At 36.1% G+C, this 20,581-nt stretch overlaps 1 protein-coding gene across 4 annotated transcripts in view; it reads right to left on the bottom strand.

The window, feature by feature from the left end:
* Window positions 1-1,998: 1,998 nt before the first annotated feature.
* Window positions 1,999-20,581, bottom strand: part of TBC1D23 (TBC1 domain family member 23) — a 31,585-nt gene continuing 13,002 nt past the window's right edge. For 2 of the 4 annotated variants that reach the window (XM_064725604.1, XM_064725595.1), the window contains exons 7-18: window positions 20,459-20,502; window positions 19,481-19,584; window positions 18,647-18,769; window positions 17,623-17,715; window positions 14,956-15,126; window positions 14,699-14,741; window positions 13,827-13,933; window positions 13,015-13,157; window positions 8,441-8,529; window positions 5,564-5,699; window positions 4,869-5,063; window positions 3,504-3,731 (exon numbers count right to left, since the gene is read on the bottom strand). In XM_064725604.1, coding sequence (XP_064581674.1) covers window positions 3,650-3,731; window positions 4,869-5,063; window positions 5,564-5,699; window positions 8,441-8,529; window positions 13,015-13,157; window positions 13,827-13,933; window positions 14,699-14,741; window positions 14,956-15,126; window positions 17,623-17,715; window positions 18,647-18,769; window positions 19,481-19,584; window positions 20,459-20,502 — 1,330 coding nt within the window. In that variant the 3' untranslated portion in view covers window positions 3,504-3,649. Of the gene's footprint in view, window positions 3,732-4,868; window positions 5,064-5,563; window positions 5,700-8,440; window positions 8,530-11,566; window positions 11,612-13,014; window positions 13,158-13,826; window positions 13,934-14,698; window positions 14,742-14,955; window positions 15,127-17,622; window positions 17,716-18,646; window positions 18,770-19,480; window positions 19,585-20,458; window positions 20,503-20,581 lie in introns of all 4 variants that reach the window. The other 2 variants (XM_064725612.1, XM_064725586.1) reach the window with 2 other exon arrangements.

The following is a 20,581-nucleotide window of genomic DNA, read 5'->3' on the forward strand; positions in this document are numbered from 1 at the left end:
GTACATATTTTCTAGCCTTGGGCTTTTTAGAAGCATGTTTGTAGAATTGTAGATTTTGTGTAGCACTATTTCTCACATGAGATTATGTCTGTAAGCTGAAGGCACATAATGGCAGAATGGGTAAAGATAAAATGGGTGACCCAGGGTGATCAATCTCTTACACACCTTCCCTTTCAGGAAACATGCAGAGAGATAAAGGATGGGAAGTGCATAACCACTGTAAAATACACAACCACTACTGTGTGCAACAATTACAAACCTTCCTTCAAGCAGAGAACTGTTCAACCTGCCCCTGGCAGCAGTAAAGGGAACCACTCATCCCAATCTGACCAAGCCAAAGGATGGCAGAACAGACAGTGCAGCAGCCCTTAGCAGGCCTCCCTCCTTTTCATACATGCCCATGGTGGTAGAAAGAGCATATGTGTTGTAAAAAAATTTTTTCCTTCCCCAAACATCACGCTTTGTAGGGCTCCAGGTGCAAAGAACAGCTGTCCCCCACCTTCTTCCCAAATAAGAAAAAGAAATCAAGTAGCAAAATCCCTTGAAGGGGCAAAGCACCAAATCCAGTTGCCCATGGGTCAGAGAGATAAAATGTATTTTTCAAGTTTCCAACCAAAAGTATCTGAAAGCACTAAGTATAGCCAGTAGAACAAGTTACATAGTACCATCTTTTTCCTTCCTAAAGGGAAACATTTCACACATTCAGTAGACTACACCTACATTGAAAAAGCTAATTTGGCAGTACCTGGTTTTGAAACTACAGCTGACATGTAGTTGGAAGGAAAAGATCCAATCACAGGTGAGACCCATCTGTAGGGCTAACAGGAAAAGGCAACTTTAAAAATTGCAACTCTGCAATCAACAGTGGTTTTGGTGGGTAATACACAAAGTTCTTTACAAATTCTCATACAAATCAGAATCTAGAGGAATTTGTGAGACAAGTGAAGAGCCATCAGTGAGCACAGAAGCACCAACTCCCACTATGACACAAAGGTAAGAGCTTTCATTTGGCAGGGGAGTTTACTCCAAGACTTTCTTTCCTACTCCAGACCTCATTTCTATCACTCCTGCATCCTAACTGTCACCTTATATTCAACAATATAGACTGTGGTGCATGCAGAATAAAACAAGAGCCAACACATCTCTAGCAAATACAGTTCAAAAAAATCCTTGAAGCTAAAAGGGACAGGAAGTAGCATACCAACTTTTTTGATTTTTCTTTTCAAAAAATATCACTGCAGTATTATAATTAGAATTTTTGCTTAGTAATAGAAGTTTTGTAACAAACCCAATAACTACAGATATGTACAATATAAGGCAAAAATGGCCCTGAAACTGTGGGTAGAGATACACCAGCACCATTGAAATTATTCATAATTTGGGCTGAGCTTTTTAAGATAAGAGGCCTGTTGATAACTTGTACATTGCCTTAAAACTTACAAATAATTAGCCTCTAAATGGCTTGGATTATATGTTTCTACAGAGAAGGGATTTAAGAACTGACTTCTTGTTGCTTTACTTGCTGTAGATCTCAAAGGTCTGCTGTGTTTGCTGTCCTCACAGTGCAGCATACACATTAGCCACATTCCACATTTAACACTCAAATACACCTGTTTAACAAATGAGTGTCATTTTCACTTTTCCCCTTCTGACTAGGAGAAATATGTTGTATCATTCTGTCAACATTTTCATAACAAAAATATGATGCTGAGAAGTCTGGAATTCATGCAGAAACCTTTTCTATAACTTGATTATTTGTGAATTCACTTTGACCTTTCTGTGAATGCTCACCCAAAAGTCCTTAACTAATTAACTTAAATTCTGAAGTACTTACATTAAGAAGTCACTGGCAGTAGCTCCCTATGATCCATAATCAGCATCTTCCACTCCAAAGATCAAATTCACTTCCATTTACAAAACACCTTTAGGAAAAACTTTTAATTGATTCAGAGAATTTACACAGTATGCAACTAAATACCTTTTGACAGAACAAGTTATGTTCAAATTGTACTGGTTTATTTACAACTGTAGTTTATAAACAGTAGCACAAACATCTTTACATGAAAAAAATCTCGTTGCTGAAGTAGGCACAGAGTCAGAGATTCTTGAGGATATTTTCAGGAGAGACTAGGAAGAGGAAAATGTAATACAACAGCTGCTGGGCAAAACTATAAATACAGGAGCATTGGCCCAGGTGCAATTTCATGCAAATATTTTCAACAGTTCAAGTTCTATTGGTGTTTACTCAGATACTAAGAAGGAAAAAAAAAGGTAATTAGTTCCAGAATTAAGGTGCCCTAGCTTGATTCCTAGTAAAATAACCTAGAGTAACTGTTTTTTATAAAGGTCAGTTTAACTTGTTTTACCTTCTGATGAAGTACCAAATCATAGGTTTTGATTCAAGTACTCAGAAGATCTCTTGCAGCAAAGCTAATCCCCATTATCTTTATTTCACAGTTTTCGGTGATTTCCCATCAGTCTACAAAGATGCTCTGCCTTGTCCATGAGAACATTCCTGTACTGAGCTTTGAACAAGGGAACCATTCTTGAACAAATGGAAAGCTTATGATGAACAGTCATAGAGTTGCCATCTCCCAAATCTTCACTAATTTAGAAATTGTTACTCAAAAGAATAGAAACAAATGCTTGCATCAATGAAGGTAACTGGTTAGGAACACATTTATCACAGCTATGCAGCACTGGAATTTCTCCCTGGTTTTCTGTGCATTCATCTTCTTGCTGAGCACACCTTTGGTCAGTGTGTACTCACTTTTGTGCTGAGTTTTAAACATCTAAAGTTCTTAGATCTTTTGCTTCTGAGGAGCAAGGCAACTTGTTTTCAGCTGTCATACTCTGCCATGAAACATGCATTTCAATGCACACACTCATCTTTACAAGGGAAACAGCCTCAACCTATGAAATGTAAAATTTTGCATAATTAAAAAATCATAACTCTGTTGTAAAAACTACAGTTAATTTCAGTATTTAAAAATAATCTTTATCACCAATTCCAGTTATTTAGCCTAGTAGCTGGTAAGACTTTAAAAACCTCCTAATTTTACAAATTGCTTGTATTTTTTCCATTTATCTGCAGCCCAAACGTAACCATTTTTAATGTGAAAACTGTTTTTAAGATTTGTATCTGCCTTGTTCAAAACCCTAAATTTTTAATTAGTCTTTGCTACTACCTGGTAGGCAGAATCCAATTTCTAGACTGTAGGCAATGGAGACATTTTATTTACAAGGGATAATAATTTAAAAACCATTGTTTTCAATTCCTTCTCTGTATCTCTGTCTTTCATTCCTTTAACACACTTAACAGGAACCCAGATGCATCTGCTCTTGCAAAGATGCAGATCACTCCCATTAAGGCTGCATTAAAAAGAAACAAACTGACCTTTATAATAAACATTTCTCCAAAACAACAACAAAAAAATTATAATTAAAAAAAAAATAAAATAAACAAAAATCCTGTTCAGAAATGGATAATAAGTTACCCTATCTTAAGCCTGCTACTCAGGCACTCCCACCAGCAAACAGAAAAATTCTCTTAAGTTAGTATTCAGTTGGGAAACAGTCAGCTTGTGTCCACATACAGTATCTTGGTTGCTTCTTCTTTATAAACTGGTCTCTACAAAGTCTTTAGTTATTAACTCTCCAAGGCATCCAATACTTTCATGATCTGTTGTTTTATGGCTTTGGTAGCATCACCTGCATTTGGAATCAAATACCTTAAAAAGAATTAGAAAAAGCCATCATTAATTCACTGTAAAATTTTTGAGTATGAATTCCAGAATTCTTTTAATTTTTCCTCTGTCTGGGAGGAGGAGGAGAAGGGAATATATTAAAATGAAAAAAATAATAAGAAAATAACATTTAATTTCTGATTATACTATGAAACTTTCTCTTTGTGAACTCAGAATTGTTGAGGAGTATTTTACAGGCCATCTTGGAAAGAAAAACTGGGAGAGGTCAGGCCATTCCAGATCTCTACAGATAACACTGTCTGACTGAAGCATAGAGGTCCTTGCTTGGATTTTGTTTTGTGGTATTTTGGTTTTTGTTTTTTCAATTCCTATAGCTCTAGATCAATCTGCTTCACTCCTCAAGATGGTGATTAAGTAATTCAACAAGCAGTAAAGTTCTCTGCATAATTTTAACTTATCTTTACAAACCTAAGGAGCCAACAGGGACAGAACATCTCCAGTTAGGAAGGAAACTCATCTCCCCTCTCTTGTGAAAACAGAGCATCCTCTGGACACAATTCTCTCCAAGGAAGATGAGAAAACATCCAGCTGGTATCAGCAACCTTCTTAAAACAGTGCCAAGAACAGCAGGCTGCACCAGTGGAAAAAAGCCTGACACATCACTCCCTCTGACCCCTTCCCCCTCCTAAGCGTGCAAATACTGAGCATGGCAACAGGTCACTTCCAGGAATCAGGTTTCAGGGAATCAGAGTTTTGAATTTAGGGTTCTGGACTCCTTGCACAATGCATAGAGAATATGAGTCAGATGTAAAAAAAAAATTAAAAAAAATACTCCACCATACTGTTAAATCCCACTGTTCACAAATCCATACTTTTGCTGCAGAGAACTGTCCACTTCATTTTTATTTAAGATCTATTACAAAAAGAAAACACTTGCACACATCCCATCCCCAACACTGTAGGTGCAGTTCCTCTCTTCTGGGTCTCATAAACACCCACCATTTTACTGGCAAATCTTTTTCCCTAGTTCACATCTGATTTATGTATTCCTGAATAAAAACTATTATTTTTGAACTCAGTTCTGGGAATTACAGCATACTCCTGATTTCCAGCACCCTGCATATCATTACCATTTACAGCCCTGCCACTGAGATGGCTTACCTTTCAACTGCCAGGATTTCTATGCCTGAAGTATTGCTATTTCCATACTTAAAGGTGATCAGTTCTGGATGTTTCTTCTTGGATGTGATTTTGACTACAGAGTTGAGTGCCTGGCGAGACTGTATGTAAGCCAGTCCCTTCCGTGATGGAATCTCCCTCAAACAGTACATATGGGTTGCTGTTACTAGGAGATGACTTGAAGGAAAAGAAAAATACAAATTAGTTTTGTAAATGAATTAAATATCAGCAATTTAGAAAGTTAAATTCTATGACTAAACTACATGGAGAGAGGTAGATAATACAGCTACCAAATCTAAGAAACAGTTTTAACTTCCATAATATCTAATGAAGAAAGCTCTACAAAAGACTTCAAAATTTCCTTGAGTGCTGTAGCACAGCCATTCCTGAAAACAAACATGGCATTGTCCCCAGCATTATTGGTGCACAGCCCCTCTCTCCCCCTTCAGTTTTCCTTACTACCTTGTTCTTCAAAGCAAAACTTGACACCAGTTTTTATACATAATTACCATTCTAGAGCACTGCAAATACAAGAATGCAAATACAGTAACACTTTGTTCCAGTTTGTTTCACACTTTCATTTCCTAGTGTAATATAAAGGCTAAGTTAAGTGACCAACACTTGTTTTTTAGAATTTATATCAAGATGGATGTTTTCACTGAACTTAATTTCAATACCTGGGAAACATGTGTCCATTTTCTTTTACTTCATTACATGGAAAGTTGTACTTCACATCAGGTTTATTTATCCACGTTTGGATGTTGACAACCTCTTTTCGATCATCATCCGACATTGAGGAGCTGTCAATTTCATCTGGTTTGAATGGAGGGGGTAAAAACATTAAAAAAAAATAAAATTCACACCCATCAGCCAACTTTTCAATTCACTTAAACCCACTGTAGCTATACTGGTTCAAAGCAAGTGTACCAAATCATACAGAATTATTGAGAGGGAAGAAAGAAAAAGGCATATCTGATAGTTCTCTCAATTTTCTCTCAACAAATAAGCATTTTTAGGTCAGGGGGTATCTTAGGCTGGTCTGATTTGTCCATGCAGTAAAGTTTCATGGATTTCTTTCACAATGGAAGTCACTTGTGCAGACTTTCCTTGAAGCCATATAAACCCTTTGCATTTAAACCACCAATATCTTTTGGCAAGGAGTACCAAAAGCAAGACAATTTCAGTCCAGAATTTCTTCTTGTGGCTTCTAGTTTCTTTTATAAGAAGAAATGAACACCTGGTGATCCCTTTCAAGGCCAGGCATTATTTTTGTAGAGCACTTCTCCTCCCTTAAAATGCCTCTTTCACATAACAAAACTTCTAACATTGAGCTGTGCCTTTTGTGAAAGTAATATCACATCTTTCCTCACCTACTTATGCCTCTCTGAACCTTGTCCTGTTCAAACATTGTTTCTGACATCAAGGGCAGAAGACACACAACATTTAATGTGTGAGTGAATCACAGATTTCTGAGCATTTGATTTGCTTTTCTGACTGTTAATGACTGCTTACTTGTTATAAACCCACTGCAGCTGGACACAGCCAAATCATTCTAGCACCACTGGATCTGAAACTAGAAGTGCTTGGGGGGTTTTTAATGTCTTCCTTGCATTAAATTCATACTGAATTTCATGTGCCATTTTAATACCCAGTCTTTCCAATTAGCAAAAGACTCAGTCTGTCCTTACTATCTCAGATAACCTTGGATCATTAGCAAAAATTGTTGTCTTTGCCTTCACATCCTTTTTAAGGACATTTAAGAACATATTCTAACCCGAAATTTTCAGCACAGATCTCTGTGAAACACCCAAAACTTCTGTACGTGCTATTACTTAGTTGCAAAATACTGCTTTTATGTCTAAAGATGGTGATTATGTTTACATAGTAATTTTGGTGCTACATTAGAAGAAATTAAGCAATCTAGTTATCTAACACAATTAATTATATTAACTCCATACAAATTACTCCCAGAAATAACTCAGGACAGCTCTTCAAAGAGCCTTTTTCAAAGCCGGTTTCCTAGACTTTGTTAAACTATTTACTTCATTGCAATTCAGAATCTGAAACACACTTGGGGAAACGTTTTCACTGAAAAATACATGATGGAACTGAAGCAAATGGATCAATAATCCACCCTCATGTCACAGAATCACAGAATGGCTGAGGGATCTCTGGAGGTCACCTGGTCAAGCAGATCCACCTAGGGCAGGCTGCAATAATTCCAGCTGACTGCAATTACTTACTACAGAAAAACCCCAAACACTTAAACTTGACAAAACCAATTATTCAGAAACAGGTTCACTTTTTGCATTCTTCTGTATCAAGATCATATATACTTCACTTCATATGTGTTGGCTTTGCTTACTCCAATTGCTCTGATTCTGCTTACTTACAAAGTGTAATAGTGCTTTTAAAGGCAAATATTAAATAAATAGAACTTAGTAAAAAAGTATTACTGAAAACATGTTCTAGACAATCTGTCTTGGAGGAGCTGGTTTTCTGAAACTACACAGACTTTGCAAAACACTATTATGGATGCTCAAAGAGCTGTGCAAACTTAATTACATGGCATTTGGAGAAGTATCTTGTTAGTATTAAAGCTTAAGCCTGATAATTTAATTTTGCCCCTTCACAATTTTTATTGCAGATGATGATCAACTGTTTGTCATTAATGTTATTTAAACCTGTGACTCTCATTAATCTTCCTGAACTGCTTCTTTTGCATATCAAAGATTCTCAGACTAGTTACTTGTTTCTCCAACACATGCCAAACATGCTTTTTGGCACAAAAGTGTTATTTGTGAGATGATGATTGGGAGTGGGCTAAAACTACCAGAGCAAAACCAGGGCAACAATAGGTGGGAACCATTCTGATGTTAGAGCTGCTCTCAAAAAAACCTCCAAACAAAGCTTTATGAAATGTGTGGTGTTCCAATTTTGCCTGTAGTTTTTCAATGAGATAAAAAAATTTAAATAAAAATTTCATGGTTTTTTTTCCTACAGCAATCTGCATGCATATCAAGAGATGAATCAATTATTAACAGATTCAGTGCTAAAAAGCCAAGTCTGAAACATTGGAGAGGTGTGCACACATTGGCCATTTAAAATCTAGCTCCCACTATATTGCAGAAATTCAGATCTTTACACTAACTGACAATACTAGATATTTAAACTGAGATACATCAGCCAAACCAGGTCTTTTACATTTTGCTTACTGTTGTAATAAAGGCACATCTGCCAGCTTACATATATGAGATCAGTGTTGTAAAATATCTTTACTTCAGAAATAACAAGTGAAGACAAAAGATCCCCTACATCTGCTTACTTCAATATCCTCCTCTTGGCTGTTTGGTGCTTACCCCAAACTACTTTTTATTTAATCTGCTCCTATATATTTGAAGAGGGTCAGTCCTAGGCATTACCATAACATACATGAACAACAATAGACAAGTATCATATTGCAAGACAAAGATGTAAGATACACTGATTTAGTACAATTTAATGACTTTGTCTAAATAAGCTAATCTAGGTAAAAGAAAAATTTTCTACTGTACCAGTATCATATTCTTCTTCATCTCCAATGCTGAATACTGGCTTCACACCACGGTAGGGTTTTCCTACTCTGTCACTGCTGCTGACGTGTCTGTGGGCAATGAAAAGGACAGGAGGAGGAGAGGGACAGAAGAAAAGTAGCTTTCAAACTGATGCTCTGAGTTCCACAGTCACATATTAGCAAAATGTAAACACAGCTGTGCAACAGAGAAGGACAAGAGACTCTCATGAAGCTGCCTGCAAGGAAGAAGTGAGTGACCCACCAAGCAGCTTGGTTAGTGAAAGCACACAGTTCAGTCACTTTGGGAGCCTGACTGTTGTAACAGAGAAAGTGGAAAGAAATACTGGTTTGTTTTAAAAAAAACATCTTCTGCTCACCTTCTCAAATGGCAGCACACATTAGAGACCTGAAAACTGACAACATGCTACGTTTCTAGCATGAAACGAAAACATATCTGGAAGCCAAATTCAGATAAAGCAAAAAACAAACACTATCAACTAACATATCTGGAAATTCATTTTTCTGGTTAATTCCTCAAAAGAAAACAAAATGCCTTAAGAACTACACACTACAAACCATCTGTGGTAGTCTAAACCCTGACTTCCTGCTCATTACTTCCAGCTTGAGTCAAATCTTGAAATATTTGCTCAAACAATTCCTACTGCTACAGTCCCAGCACCGGTGTGATATTCATGTGTTGTCAAAAATCACATTTCAGTTGTTTCTGCAGATCATATCAAATGACACAAACACACACAGCTGAGTCTTTATGTGTGACAGTGAAATTGCAAATCCTGAGATATTTTAAAGCTCCAGCTCAGAATGCTGCGATTACATGGTCACAGCTGAATTAACAGTTGAGGGCAAGAGCTTTTAAGAATACCTGAAAAATATGAGAAAAATCTGAAAGTTCAGAAAGCAACAATACAGGCAATTTCTGAAAAAACCAAATAGTTCATCATTTTAGCCTTTAGAACTGACAATACTTAGCAGTTTTAAAAAACTCAAAACAAACCTAGAAAACCTGCCAGTCCCTTTCCTTCAGTTCAATAACCTCCTTCCCCATACTGTGTGTTTATGTTTCCTAACAAATCTAAGCCTTGACTCCTGTTTTAATTGCATTCACAAACTCCAGTTTAAATGCTACTGTAGAACCAAGCTGGACAGGGAACAGGTTTAGTAACATGTAAACTAATGCAGTTATTTAGGGATATCTGAAGGTAGAATTGAAAGTTAGAAAAGAAAAAAACATTTTCTATGGGTAAAATTCACTAATATAAACAAAATAAGGAAAAGTTTAAAAACCAAACAAACAGAAATGTGGTCTACAATGGCACAAAAATAAACATACAATAACATGCTCATTAGTGTTTAAGACAATAAGCATCAATGACACTGACAATCCAAGAGGGCAGTGCTTCCATATGGAGGCTTTTGTAAATATGCTTTAGTAATACATAACCAATTGAGTAAGAAGCAGCACATTTAAATAATGTCAAATTGAATTATGCAGAGGATCTAAAAGCAGATCTCACTGGTGTTTATCAAATGAAGTTAGTCAGGACAAGAGAGTAAACAAGAGAATAAAAAGCTACTTTATAAAAGCCTGGTAACATCTTAAACTAGCAATTGATTCCCTTTAACCTGTTTACATGGAAGACCATCATTACACGGTTACAAATTGCATGTAATGTCCTTTGGTGGCAAACCTGCCAAATGGAACATCCTAGTGATAAACACAAAGTAGATCTAGTTGAATTGGTACAGAAAAAATGCCATTCTAGGTTTTAGAACTGTAAACAATTCTAGGTTTTTTTAGAACTGTAATTTTAAGAAAATACTCTAAGGATATAAAGTGTGAGCCAATTTATTCTTGCATTTACCCAATGAAAGAAGATGTGCAATAGGAGTGAAAGGAATAAACAAAATCACCAAAATAAAATCTCAATATATCAAAACTTCTTGGTTACAAACACAGATTCCTGCATTTCTGAGTTATCAAAGAGTCACCATATTTAACACTTGGTATTTTAACACTTGCTTACCATGTTCTAGAAACAGATCAATAAAATGTGGGGTACAATCCCCATGGTCTTAAGTATTTCTAAATCAACAAAACATACTATGTGCTATTGGGCCATTCCCATTGTTCTTCTACAGAGCATTACTACTGATTTTTCTCACATGAACAACACCTTTCTGTGATGCTTTTGGGTGACTCTCAGCTCAAATTATGTACAAACTACTTGAAAGAAAAATTAGTCAAAAACCCATGAAAACCCACTTTTAAAATCTTCAGTAATTCATCCAGCATTAACCTTCGTGCATTTCAGGGTAAGTGGGTCAAAAGCTACAGAACTCCTAAAGTATAACCAAAGTTTGAAAGGGATTATGCATGAGCTGCTCTTGCTCTTCAATTACCACAAGTAATTTTATAAAAACCCAAGTCTCAATTTTTATTTCTGAAATAATTACAAGACACTGTATGTGAGTCAAATGTGAAAGGCCTCCACATTTGCATGAAATGTATTAGTTATGTGAACAAGATGAGGTAGAATTGCAAAGCATATTTACATATCAGGTTTTTTTTCCCAATAATGAGCATGTCTGCTTCTTTCAGCATGTTCTATTACCAATTGATAAGATGCATAAAAATTTGAGGCTTCCAGACAGAATTTCTGTATGGGTTCCCTGTCATATCTAAGTTCTAACGATATTTTATGAAAAGTTTACTTTTCATAATTATAGTCTCTCTTGTTAAAACCTTAAGCCATAATTTGTTCAGTAATTGTTCCTGGTGTCTTCTACTAGTATAGTTTACTAATAAAATGTATATAGGAAATGACAGGTTAAAAAAAAACCATAAAAAGCAATAGTAAGGGAGAGAAGAGAAATAACAAAGCAGAAACTAAGAGAAGAAAGCACTGCCAATACATTCTTTTTTCTTCCTTTAGTCTCTTGACCAGTGCTTGTAAAAAGCAACAGTTTTAATATATTTCATGAAATTAAATTCATAGCAAAATATGCAAGCAATCTTGTCAGTGTAACCAATGCTTACAGACATTGTGATGCCATGCTAAATACAAGAAAGGTGGTTTTAGTCAGACTGCTGAATTGTCAAGCTTACCGCTCCAGGCTTGCTCTGTCTGGCCAGGAAATATTGAAAGGTATTCTACAGTGCATTGGGGCAGAGGACAGAACAAAAGAATTAAAAATATGTAAGGGAAAAACCTAGATAAATAGCTGAAATTCTCTATATTGGCAATGTATCTTCTTCAAGAAGGATGCTTGTAAATAAAAACAAGCTTCATGAAAGCTGGACATGAGGTAAAGAAATATTTGCAAAAAAATCTACTAAAAGATGCATTTCCTATGCTGCCTGTGGCATACATGTAAGCATTACCTGATTTCACAGAATGGCCTGGCTTGGAAGGGACTCTAAAGAACAACTTGTTCCACTCCCTGCCCTGCACAGGGATACCTTACACCAGCCACACTGCTTAAAGCTCCATCCAGCCTGGCCTGGAGAACTGCCAGGGATGGAGCAGCCACAGCTTCCCTGGGCAACCTGTGCCTCACCACGCTGTAGAGAATTTCTTCCTAATATCTAATCTAAATCTACCCTCTTTCAGTTTAAATCTTCAGTCATTCAGTTTAACTCATCACAAAGCAAAAGCTACCAAACATTATTTAAGAATTTTTTGCCTCTAATGGTGAAATAAAAGTAGTAATAGTATTTTAGAAAATCATTTTCCAACACAGAAAGAAGGAATGATCTGAGGTACTATTAAAATTACTCATCATTTGGCATATATTTTCAATCCTGCTATCAAACAAATGCTAGGTTTCTGAGATTCCTGAATACCAGTGTCTTAGTATTCAACACACACCTTCAAAGGCTGGAATTCAAAGAACTACAACAAGCATTTCATTTAAAGCTCTGACAGATGAATGCTATTATTCTTGTATCTAGTTAAGATAATTATTTGGAATGACCACTTCCAAATTTCAGTCTATTTGCACATTCCCATTCCTTGCTGTACCCAAAGACACAAAAACCAAACAAGCATTGATTCTGAGTTTGAAAAGCAGCTTTACATAAGGACTTGGAAAAAAATCAAGATTTTTAAGAGGTAAACTCAATTTGCCAAGATGCAGCAGTGAAAAAAACTGAAACAGAACAAAACCAACCAATCCAAAGAACCTATCCGGAATCCCACTGTCATTCATCTATTTCATTAGAGTCAGGATGGGGAGGCATGGAAATAAAAGTGAAATAACTTTTCACTTTCAGGCTAAACACCAAATTGACACACAAAAAGAAGTGAAATTAAGTGACAAATTCTAGGTAAACATTGAAGGCAACAGGGACCCACACTGGCCTTCCAATACTGAGGGGCACAGTAGGCTCCCTGGGTCATGCTGAAATTGTGAGGAGGGTAGGGGTAGAAAATTAAAAAACTGAATGTGGGAAACAATTTTCTCCTAATTAGCCCAGATTTCACTTAAAAACAGCCACATAAAATGGGAAGTCACTTCTCCCAACTAATGCACAGTGAGATATAAATGACTCACCTGTCCACTGGAGTAGATGTATTTTCAATAAAACTGATAACTTTCTCTTTCACATTCACAGATTTAGTCTTCAAAGCAACTGTCATTTTATTCACTAGGGATTTCACTCCTTTTCCATCACCTGAACCGTTAGGAGTATCACCCTGTAAAAGTAACTCCTCTCAGGATTAATCATATAAAATCATATATGTTATTTCATCTCAATGAATTTATTAAAAAGGAAATAGAGTACAAAAGAGAAATTCACTTTTTGGTACTCAGTAGAACCTCAATTACACAACTGAGTATTTCTTTAGAATTCTATCAAATAACAGCAATGATATTGAGGAAAATATCATCCCACAAAGCAAGCTTGACAAACTATATTAATGAGAACTCCGCTATGGACATCTAGACAAAAGAATCCTATTAGTGATACACTGCATCTAAATTAAAAGCTAAATTGTACACATAATACACCAGCTGCAGAAAAGATACAATTTCATGGCAAAGCTCAAAATTGTATGTCACTTTATAGTAACTTATTCCCAGAGTGAGTAAGAGCTAGGGAAAGAGTTGGCTATTACATGTATTCTGCTGGAGAATGACTACAGCAAGTTCTTACCTACAAACTCTTCCCCTCAAGAGGATAAAAATGTGTAGGTCACCTATGACTTGACTGGGATCATAGTTTGAAATTAAACACACAAGTGAAAACAGTCATGACTTGCAATAATGCATTTTATGGAATAGTATGAGGAATGCAAAGAAAAAACCACAGGACACCTGGGGCTCCCATCCCACTGTAACACTTACACTAAAATTCCACTTACATCAACAGAGCTTATGCTATTTCTTGAGCCTGAGGTACTAGCAATCCAGTGGCCATATCCATTTTCTGGTCCTTCCACATTGATATCTGCTAAGTGCTGTTGGAGGGCTGTTAAAAGGCCATCAAAAACATTCAGAATTACACTGGACTTAGTCTGTTGATGAAAATTTTGTATATACCTGAAACTAATCAGTAACAGTTTTTCCCCCACAATGCAATAAAATAGATAAATTCAGCAGTCACTATAATAATCTTTGGCTTTTCTTTCAGTAGTATAAAGGCATTAAGAAAATCTAATTATCTAATGCCTATTTATCTACCTAATACACTAATTATTTTAGTAAACATTTAGAATATAGCAGCAATTAAAAATAAATCACTGCTTTGATCTTGAAGACAGCTCTTACAACACCACACATATTGACTAATAATGCCTCTATTGTGTTGTTATTAATGTCATATTGTAGCACAGATCTCTCCACTGTTGTAGAGCCTGATTATTTCCAGCAACATCAACTCATCAATTATGAACTCCTGATTTAAGAAAACATAACAGCAGTTAATAGTAATTATGAAGTTGCATCTTCATATGAATCTGCAATCAACAGTGGCCAAAACATCAAGAATTACAAGCTGGAAGAAGGAATTTCTCCAATTTCTGCATTAATTTTTCACTATTAAGAAATCTGGGAAAGCCCTAGGAGTTAACCACAAATGTGTAAGTGCACAGTGTTTACTTACACAAAACAAAAATCTGACAAATGAGACCTACTTGCTATTCATTTCGATGGTTTTTAGCAGAAGTCTCAGCAATACCAACAGTGTTAAGATATCAGGATTTTTCAAGTCAAATTTCATTATTAATAAGCTTACCCATAAAGCCTCCTTTGGCAATGCTTACGTACTCCTTATTTTTCTGCAACAGAAAAGATAATTCTGATCAGAGCAAAAACCTGTGGAATGAGTTTGGCAAGTATGGTAATGGAACAGGGGTTAGTTTGTTTACTAAAAACTAAACTCAAGTAATGTAGAAACCAGTTCAGATTTTAAGGAGAAAATGTTTTGCCATTTACCATCAGTGGCCCATGCAGACACCCTTTACTCCAGCTGTTAAATCAATTTAATAGTACCTGTAAGAAATGTGCTAACACCATGTTCATGTACATGTCTTCCTCTTCCCTGCCACTTCCCATGAAGCAGAGATGCTCCCCACCAGCTATGGAGCCAGACTCAATAGATTGTTTTTGTGCTTCTAACAGGGATTTTACAGACTGTGCAAATTCTGATGGGTTTTGAAGCATCTGTGGAATGAACAAACAAAAATTGCTGTTTGACACCAAGATACTGTAAGATGAGTTGTGAAAGGAGACAAACTTTGGGAATGGTTACAATTCCTTGAGCACAAGCAAGGCAAGCTCAGCACTGTTCAAGTCACACACACACAGAACCTGACTGAGACCTCACATTACATAAATTACTGTGAATGGTCCTTTACTTCCTCACCCCAGGAAAGCAACACAGCTTACATTTGTTAGTTTACTTCTGAAGGCATCAGGTATTAGTGGAACAAGTCTTTGCAACTTTCACGTTGCACTGATTTGGTAATACAGCAGTGGCACTGGTTTCCATATTTACACATGCTTGGGCACAACGCATCCAAACTTGGGAGAGTTGAAACCCTTTAAACTACCTAGAATTTCTAGATGCTAGTAAAATCTTCCTCTTGTTGCCTCCCCACTAAGCTTTTTCTCATTTACTTATCAAGATTTAGGAAAAGAAACAACAATTGAGAGTACAAGGAGGTATCTGTGATTCTTTGTACTCTCAAAAAGCTAAGGCTGGGATACATGAAGGGCTACTGTGCGTGCAAAAATATGAGTTCCACATGAAAGAGATGGAGAAACAAGAACTTTCTCAACACAGCCAGAATTTTAACCTGTGTTTGTGGGGAAGGTACTAAGAGAATTTTGATCTGTAACTGACTGAGGGGAGCAGGGAGGGGCCAGAAGGGATTCTCATCATTTTGTCTGTACAGTGGATCAAATGATGAAGGACAAAGTCAAAAGTACACAACCTAGCCATCAGTGAGTAAGGCTGAATTTTAACTGGGGTTTTCCTAGAGATAAAGGCTGCTGCTTTATTACACAGCTCCTAAATCTCACCACTTCCTCTAACTATAAATGAGGTGGAATCCAAAGTGCTGTCTCCCCATTGTCTCTCCTCACAATAATTTCTGCATACTTTGCACATACAGGAATATTAAATGCATTAAAATTCCATTAATGACTTTTCATCACAAAGGTTTTTCCCTATAATATTTTCATAGCATTGACTTTTACAATAAAGGATGAACCTGGTGACACTCATCCACCATAAAAGACTATGAATTCCAACATACAATTTAAATACATATGAACTGATCACATCTAATTTAAGACTTGTTTTCATGGACTCTCTTTCCATATACTATTAGCTATTTGTACTACTTAATAATTTTAAATGCTTATTTCTACTACACTGAATATGATATTTAATTAAGACTAGCAGAACACCCACATAGGACAGATAAATGATTTTTGATCCAGGTTAAAAGCCACACTATCAAAGAACCATTTAGGTTGGAAAAGACCTTTGTCATTGACTCCAACCACAAACCTCACATTGCCAACTCTCCACTGTTAAGCCACATCCCCAAGTGCCATGTCTGCAAGTAATAAATTGAGTCACCTCCAGGGATGGTGACTCAACCCCTTCCCTGGGCAGCCCATTCCAATGCTTGACAATGCTCTTGGGGAAGAAATTTTTCCTAATATCCAACCTAAACTTCCCCTGGAGCAATATGAAGCCACTTCCTCTTGTCCTACAGCTCATTACTTGGGAGAAGAAACTGACACCCATCTTGCTGCAACCTCCTTCAGTTTGCCCTTCAGCCTCCTTTTATCTCCTATGCAATTGTATTTAATATTTTATTTACACATGTGCATATAATACTGAATAATGCATCTTTTTAGTTAGAGAGGTAAAGATATTAGATGCAGGATGGAACTTAACTAAGGTATAAAAGTCTTTTATGATTTAATTTCAAATAAATCATTCCATACAGCTTCCACAGACTGCTTAAAGTAAAATAGTTGAGGGCTAATCCATAAGTGATGAATACACTGCTGAAATGGAAGTGATTTTGGGGGAAAAATAGGACAGAGAAAAATATGATTGAATGTTCAATTAGGAATTCATAATCAAATAAAAAATCATACAAAATCTTCATTGAAGTTATTAACTCATAGCGTATCTCAGTGCCAAAATCAAAGCACTTTCTCTTTCATATTGTACAGCAAAAATTTTAAAGAAGCAACCAAATCCTTTTCAAGATATCTGTCCTATAAAAGCAGACTGTAATAAGACTGGCTGTGGCAAAAAAAAGAGGCAAAGAAAAAAATGTTCTTTTTAAAAATTAATTACACCTTTCACTGGAAATTAGGATGCTAAAATGAGATTTCTCCTCCAAGCAATGTATAGACCTTAGTCTGTATGGGTTTCCATTCCTAACCAAAGAACAGGAAGTCTGGAATCCCAAATTCTTATGTCATTAAGGACTAAACTTCTCAGTAAAATGATGGTTCTACCATCTCCTTTAGAGAAGCTAATTTTTAAAGTCTTATCATCACATAGCTAGACCCTGCAGTCCACAAACTGAAGCCTGAACTAGAATACTTCATTTTTCAAGGCAGGCATTTCTCTCCCCTTCTATCTCAGTTAGATTCAAATACCAGTAAAGAAACAAAAAGCATACAAACCAAATCTGAGTCTAAATGAAATGCTGTTGATAAATGCCCAGCATTGTATTGCTCTGCAGGACGACAATCCACCACAAAGAATCTCACTCCTTCCTGAAAGAGAAAATTTTCAACTTTAAAATTGCATAATTATTGGCAGAATTCTATTACATTCTAATACTAACTCACATACTACAGGAACTGCTGAGAGGGGCTAAGCGCTATTAAAAAAAAAAATCTTACTTCATTTGATTAATCTGAACTTTGTCTACAGCTACCAGACTACCAGTAGGATTCTAGTATCAGCTTTCCATTAATACATCAGCTTGTGCATGGGAAAGGATCATCCAAGTGCAATTATACAATTTCTACTGAGAGGAAACATAGTGGGTATGAGACCATCCAAGAGGCCACTACTAATCAACACAGCACAGAAGGATGGGTTTATGTCCCATTAACTTGGACAGGATATAAACAGATGCTTAACTTTATTTGGATGAGGAAAATACCCAAACTATGCATGACAAAACTGGAAACTGCAACAAGAAGTCAGTGGTCAATAAGAAAGACTGCAATAACTACATTATGATCCATATATGGGTCTTAAAATATTTCTAATGAAGTCCCTGCATCTACATCTGCAATTGACTTCCACTGAAACAAGTTCAATTTTCTTTTTTTTCCTTTAAGCCTTTCATTGATAAAAGACAGATATTCCTTAACAGCGTTCTTCTCAAAGGTACTGAGTAGTGAGTTTTAAATTTTCCTCTACAACAGTTTTATTTGGAAAGGAATTCAAATTAGTGAGATCCTACTTTCAGCTCACACTCCTCAAATTCCAATCAGCTCCCCCATGCTCCTTGCTACAGCACAAATGCATTGAAGACTGCAGATCATTTAGAAGGAAGAAAACTTGAAGACAAAAATATTTTTCCTGAAATAGCAAATACTCATTTGTGCTGTTAACATTTAAAACTAGTGGTTAGTGATTGATTCTTTCCTTTTTCTATAGAACTGGGGGGGAAGGTTAATTCAGTATACTGACTCCTTGCTGCTGATTTGCTTGCAGAATCTCGGACACAGAAACTGCTAGACAGAGAGCCTGGCTCAAGTCTGTATCATCATCTTTGAGGCCCAGCAAGCTGCTGCCAAAAAGGCTGTGGTTGTCCTAATAAGGCAAGGAAAAAAAATTAGGTGAAGCCATTGTCTTTATGTGTGAAAGTTTAAAATTAAGCCATATGTTGCAAACATCAAATTCCACACGTGTATCCCATCCACATAGTAATGAAACTTTTGATCAACTGAAATTCTTTCTGAAAAATCATGCAAGGTCTGCACTTCCATTACAAACATGCTTGTTCACCACTTTCCCCATGCCAACATGCCTCTGGTATTCGTTTTTTAGTTGTTTTGTTTTTTCCCCACAAGAAAACCTCCCATATCTGCCTACACACATCAGAGGAAGTACATACAATCTGAGGGCAACGGCTACCAAATACTTTTATTTCATTCATTCACTAAGTCAGATATCATGACTAAGGAAGAGCTGCAAAAACAGTGCAGGTGATAATAGATTTATCTATATCTATATTTTTCTTCTTTGTTATTGCAAATACAGTTTAGCTTCTTCAGTTCTTACAAGAACCTCATTTGGAAAATGAGGTTATCAGTCATGAAGTGAGAATATTGCAAGTAAGGTTCTCTCATGTATCAGTTAACCTTATCTTTCAAAGATCCTAACAGTAAATACCACCAGAGTAACAACATGAAAAATGTTTAAAAAAATTAAGAATATTGCAATGAAATATTCAAAGTTACTGTCAGCAAGAGCTTAAACACTAGCCAAAATTTCAGAGAATTTCAAAATTACAGTTATTACCTTCCTGAAAGAAGCTGGAGTTTTGCTACAGTAATATTGTGCCAAAGAGAAGAGATCTTCTATATCCTCTAAATCAAGATTGGCTGGTGATGTTTCTAAGAATTCTGAGACAGACAAACAACATAAATGCAACACTCTTTCAGACACAGAAATCAAACAACACAGATCATGAGAGAACTTATTTTTAATAAGCCATAACAATCTACTGTATTGACTAAGCATGAATATTGATTCACTTTCCAGAGGAAAAGTGAAGATACAGGAAATACTCCTTATGCATGGAAAACTTTTTGCTAGACTTCTATGCAAAATATTTTTTATCACATTCTTACTCCCATACAGCTTTAGCTTTCAATTCTAACTTAGCTACTTTTCTAAAGAGCTCTGACCATGAGAATCCTTTAAAATGAGTATTTAATCAGTAGCACTGGTCTGTGTTCAGGACAACCCAGGGATGTAGTTCTGCAGTATATGGCAAAGACACAAAATTCCAAGCACTCTCATTTTAAACTACTAGAGATCATTAATTACATTGTATTATGTGTGTAAAAAAATACAAAGGCAATACAAAATTTCATTTTCCACTGAAATTTAATGCATTTTCTATAAAAAGAATGAATTAGGCTCAAGTCAAGTGCACATGAAGACAATCCAGATAATGCAACAAGTGCAGTAGATTTAAAGAAGGATTTGCCAGCTGTTGCTTTAGGCTTGGAAAGACCAGTTTCTGGTGATTGTTTCCAGTACTTTAAACTGAAGCATAGAACTAGGTGTGGGAGCACTAAAAGGAGTAAAGAAAGAAGGTCAAGGACAGGGCAGCAAAAGTAAGAAAGAATTAGTGTGGTGAAGGGATTAAAAAATGAGAAAAATCACATGGAAATTAACAGTATAGCTCTTTAGCAACAAAAAACAGTAATAAATGGAGATTACAGTATTTAGTAAATATTTCACTAGCAGCTATGTAAGAGAAGTACTTACTTATCATTTCTTCTTTATCTGATTCTTGTGCTAAGATAACGTCTCTGAAAACAGTAAAGTCACAGGCACAGATTAAGTCAGTAAAACCAAAATGAAACAAACCTGGATTAAAACAGTGTCAGC

Source organism: Zonotrichia leucophrys, chromosome 1 (genome assembly GCF_028769735.1).
Source record: "Zonotrichia leucophrys gambelii isolate GWCS_2022_RI chromosome 1, RI_Zleu_2.0, whole genome shotgun sequence".
NCBI lineage: Eukaryota > Metazoa > Chordata > Aves > Passeriformes > Passerellidae > Zonotrichia > Zonotrichia leucophrys.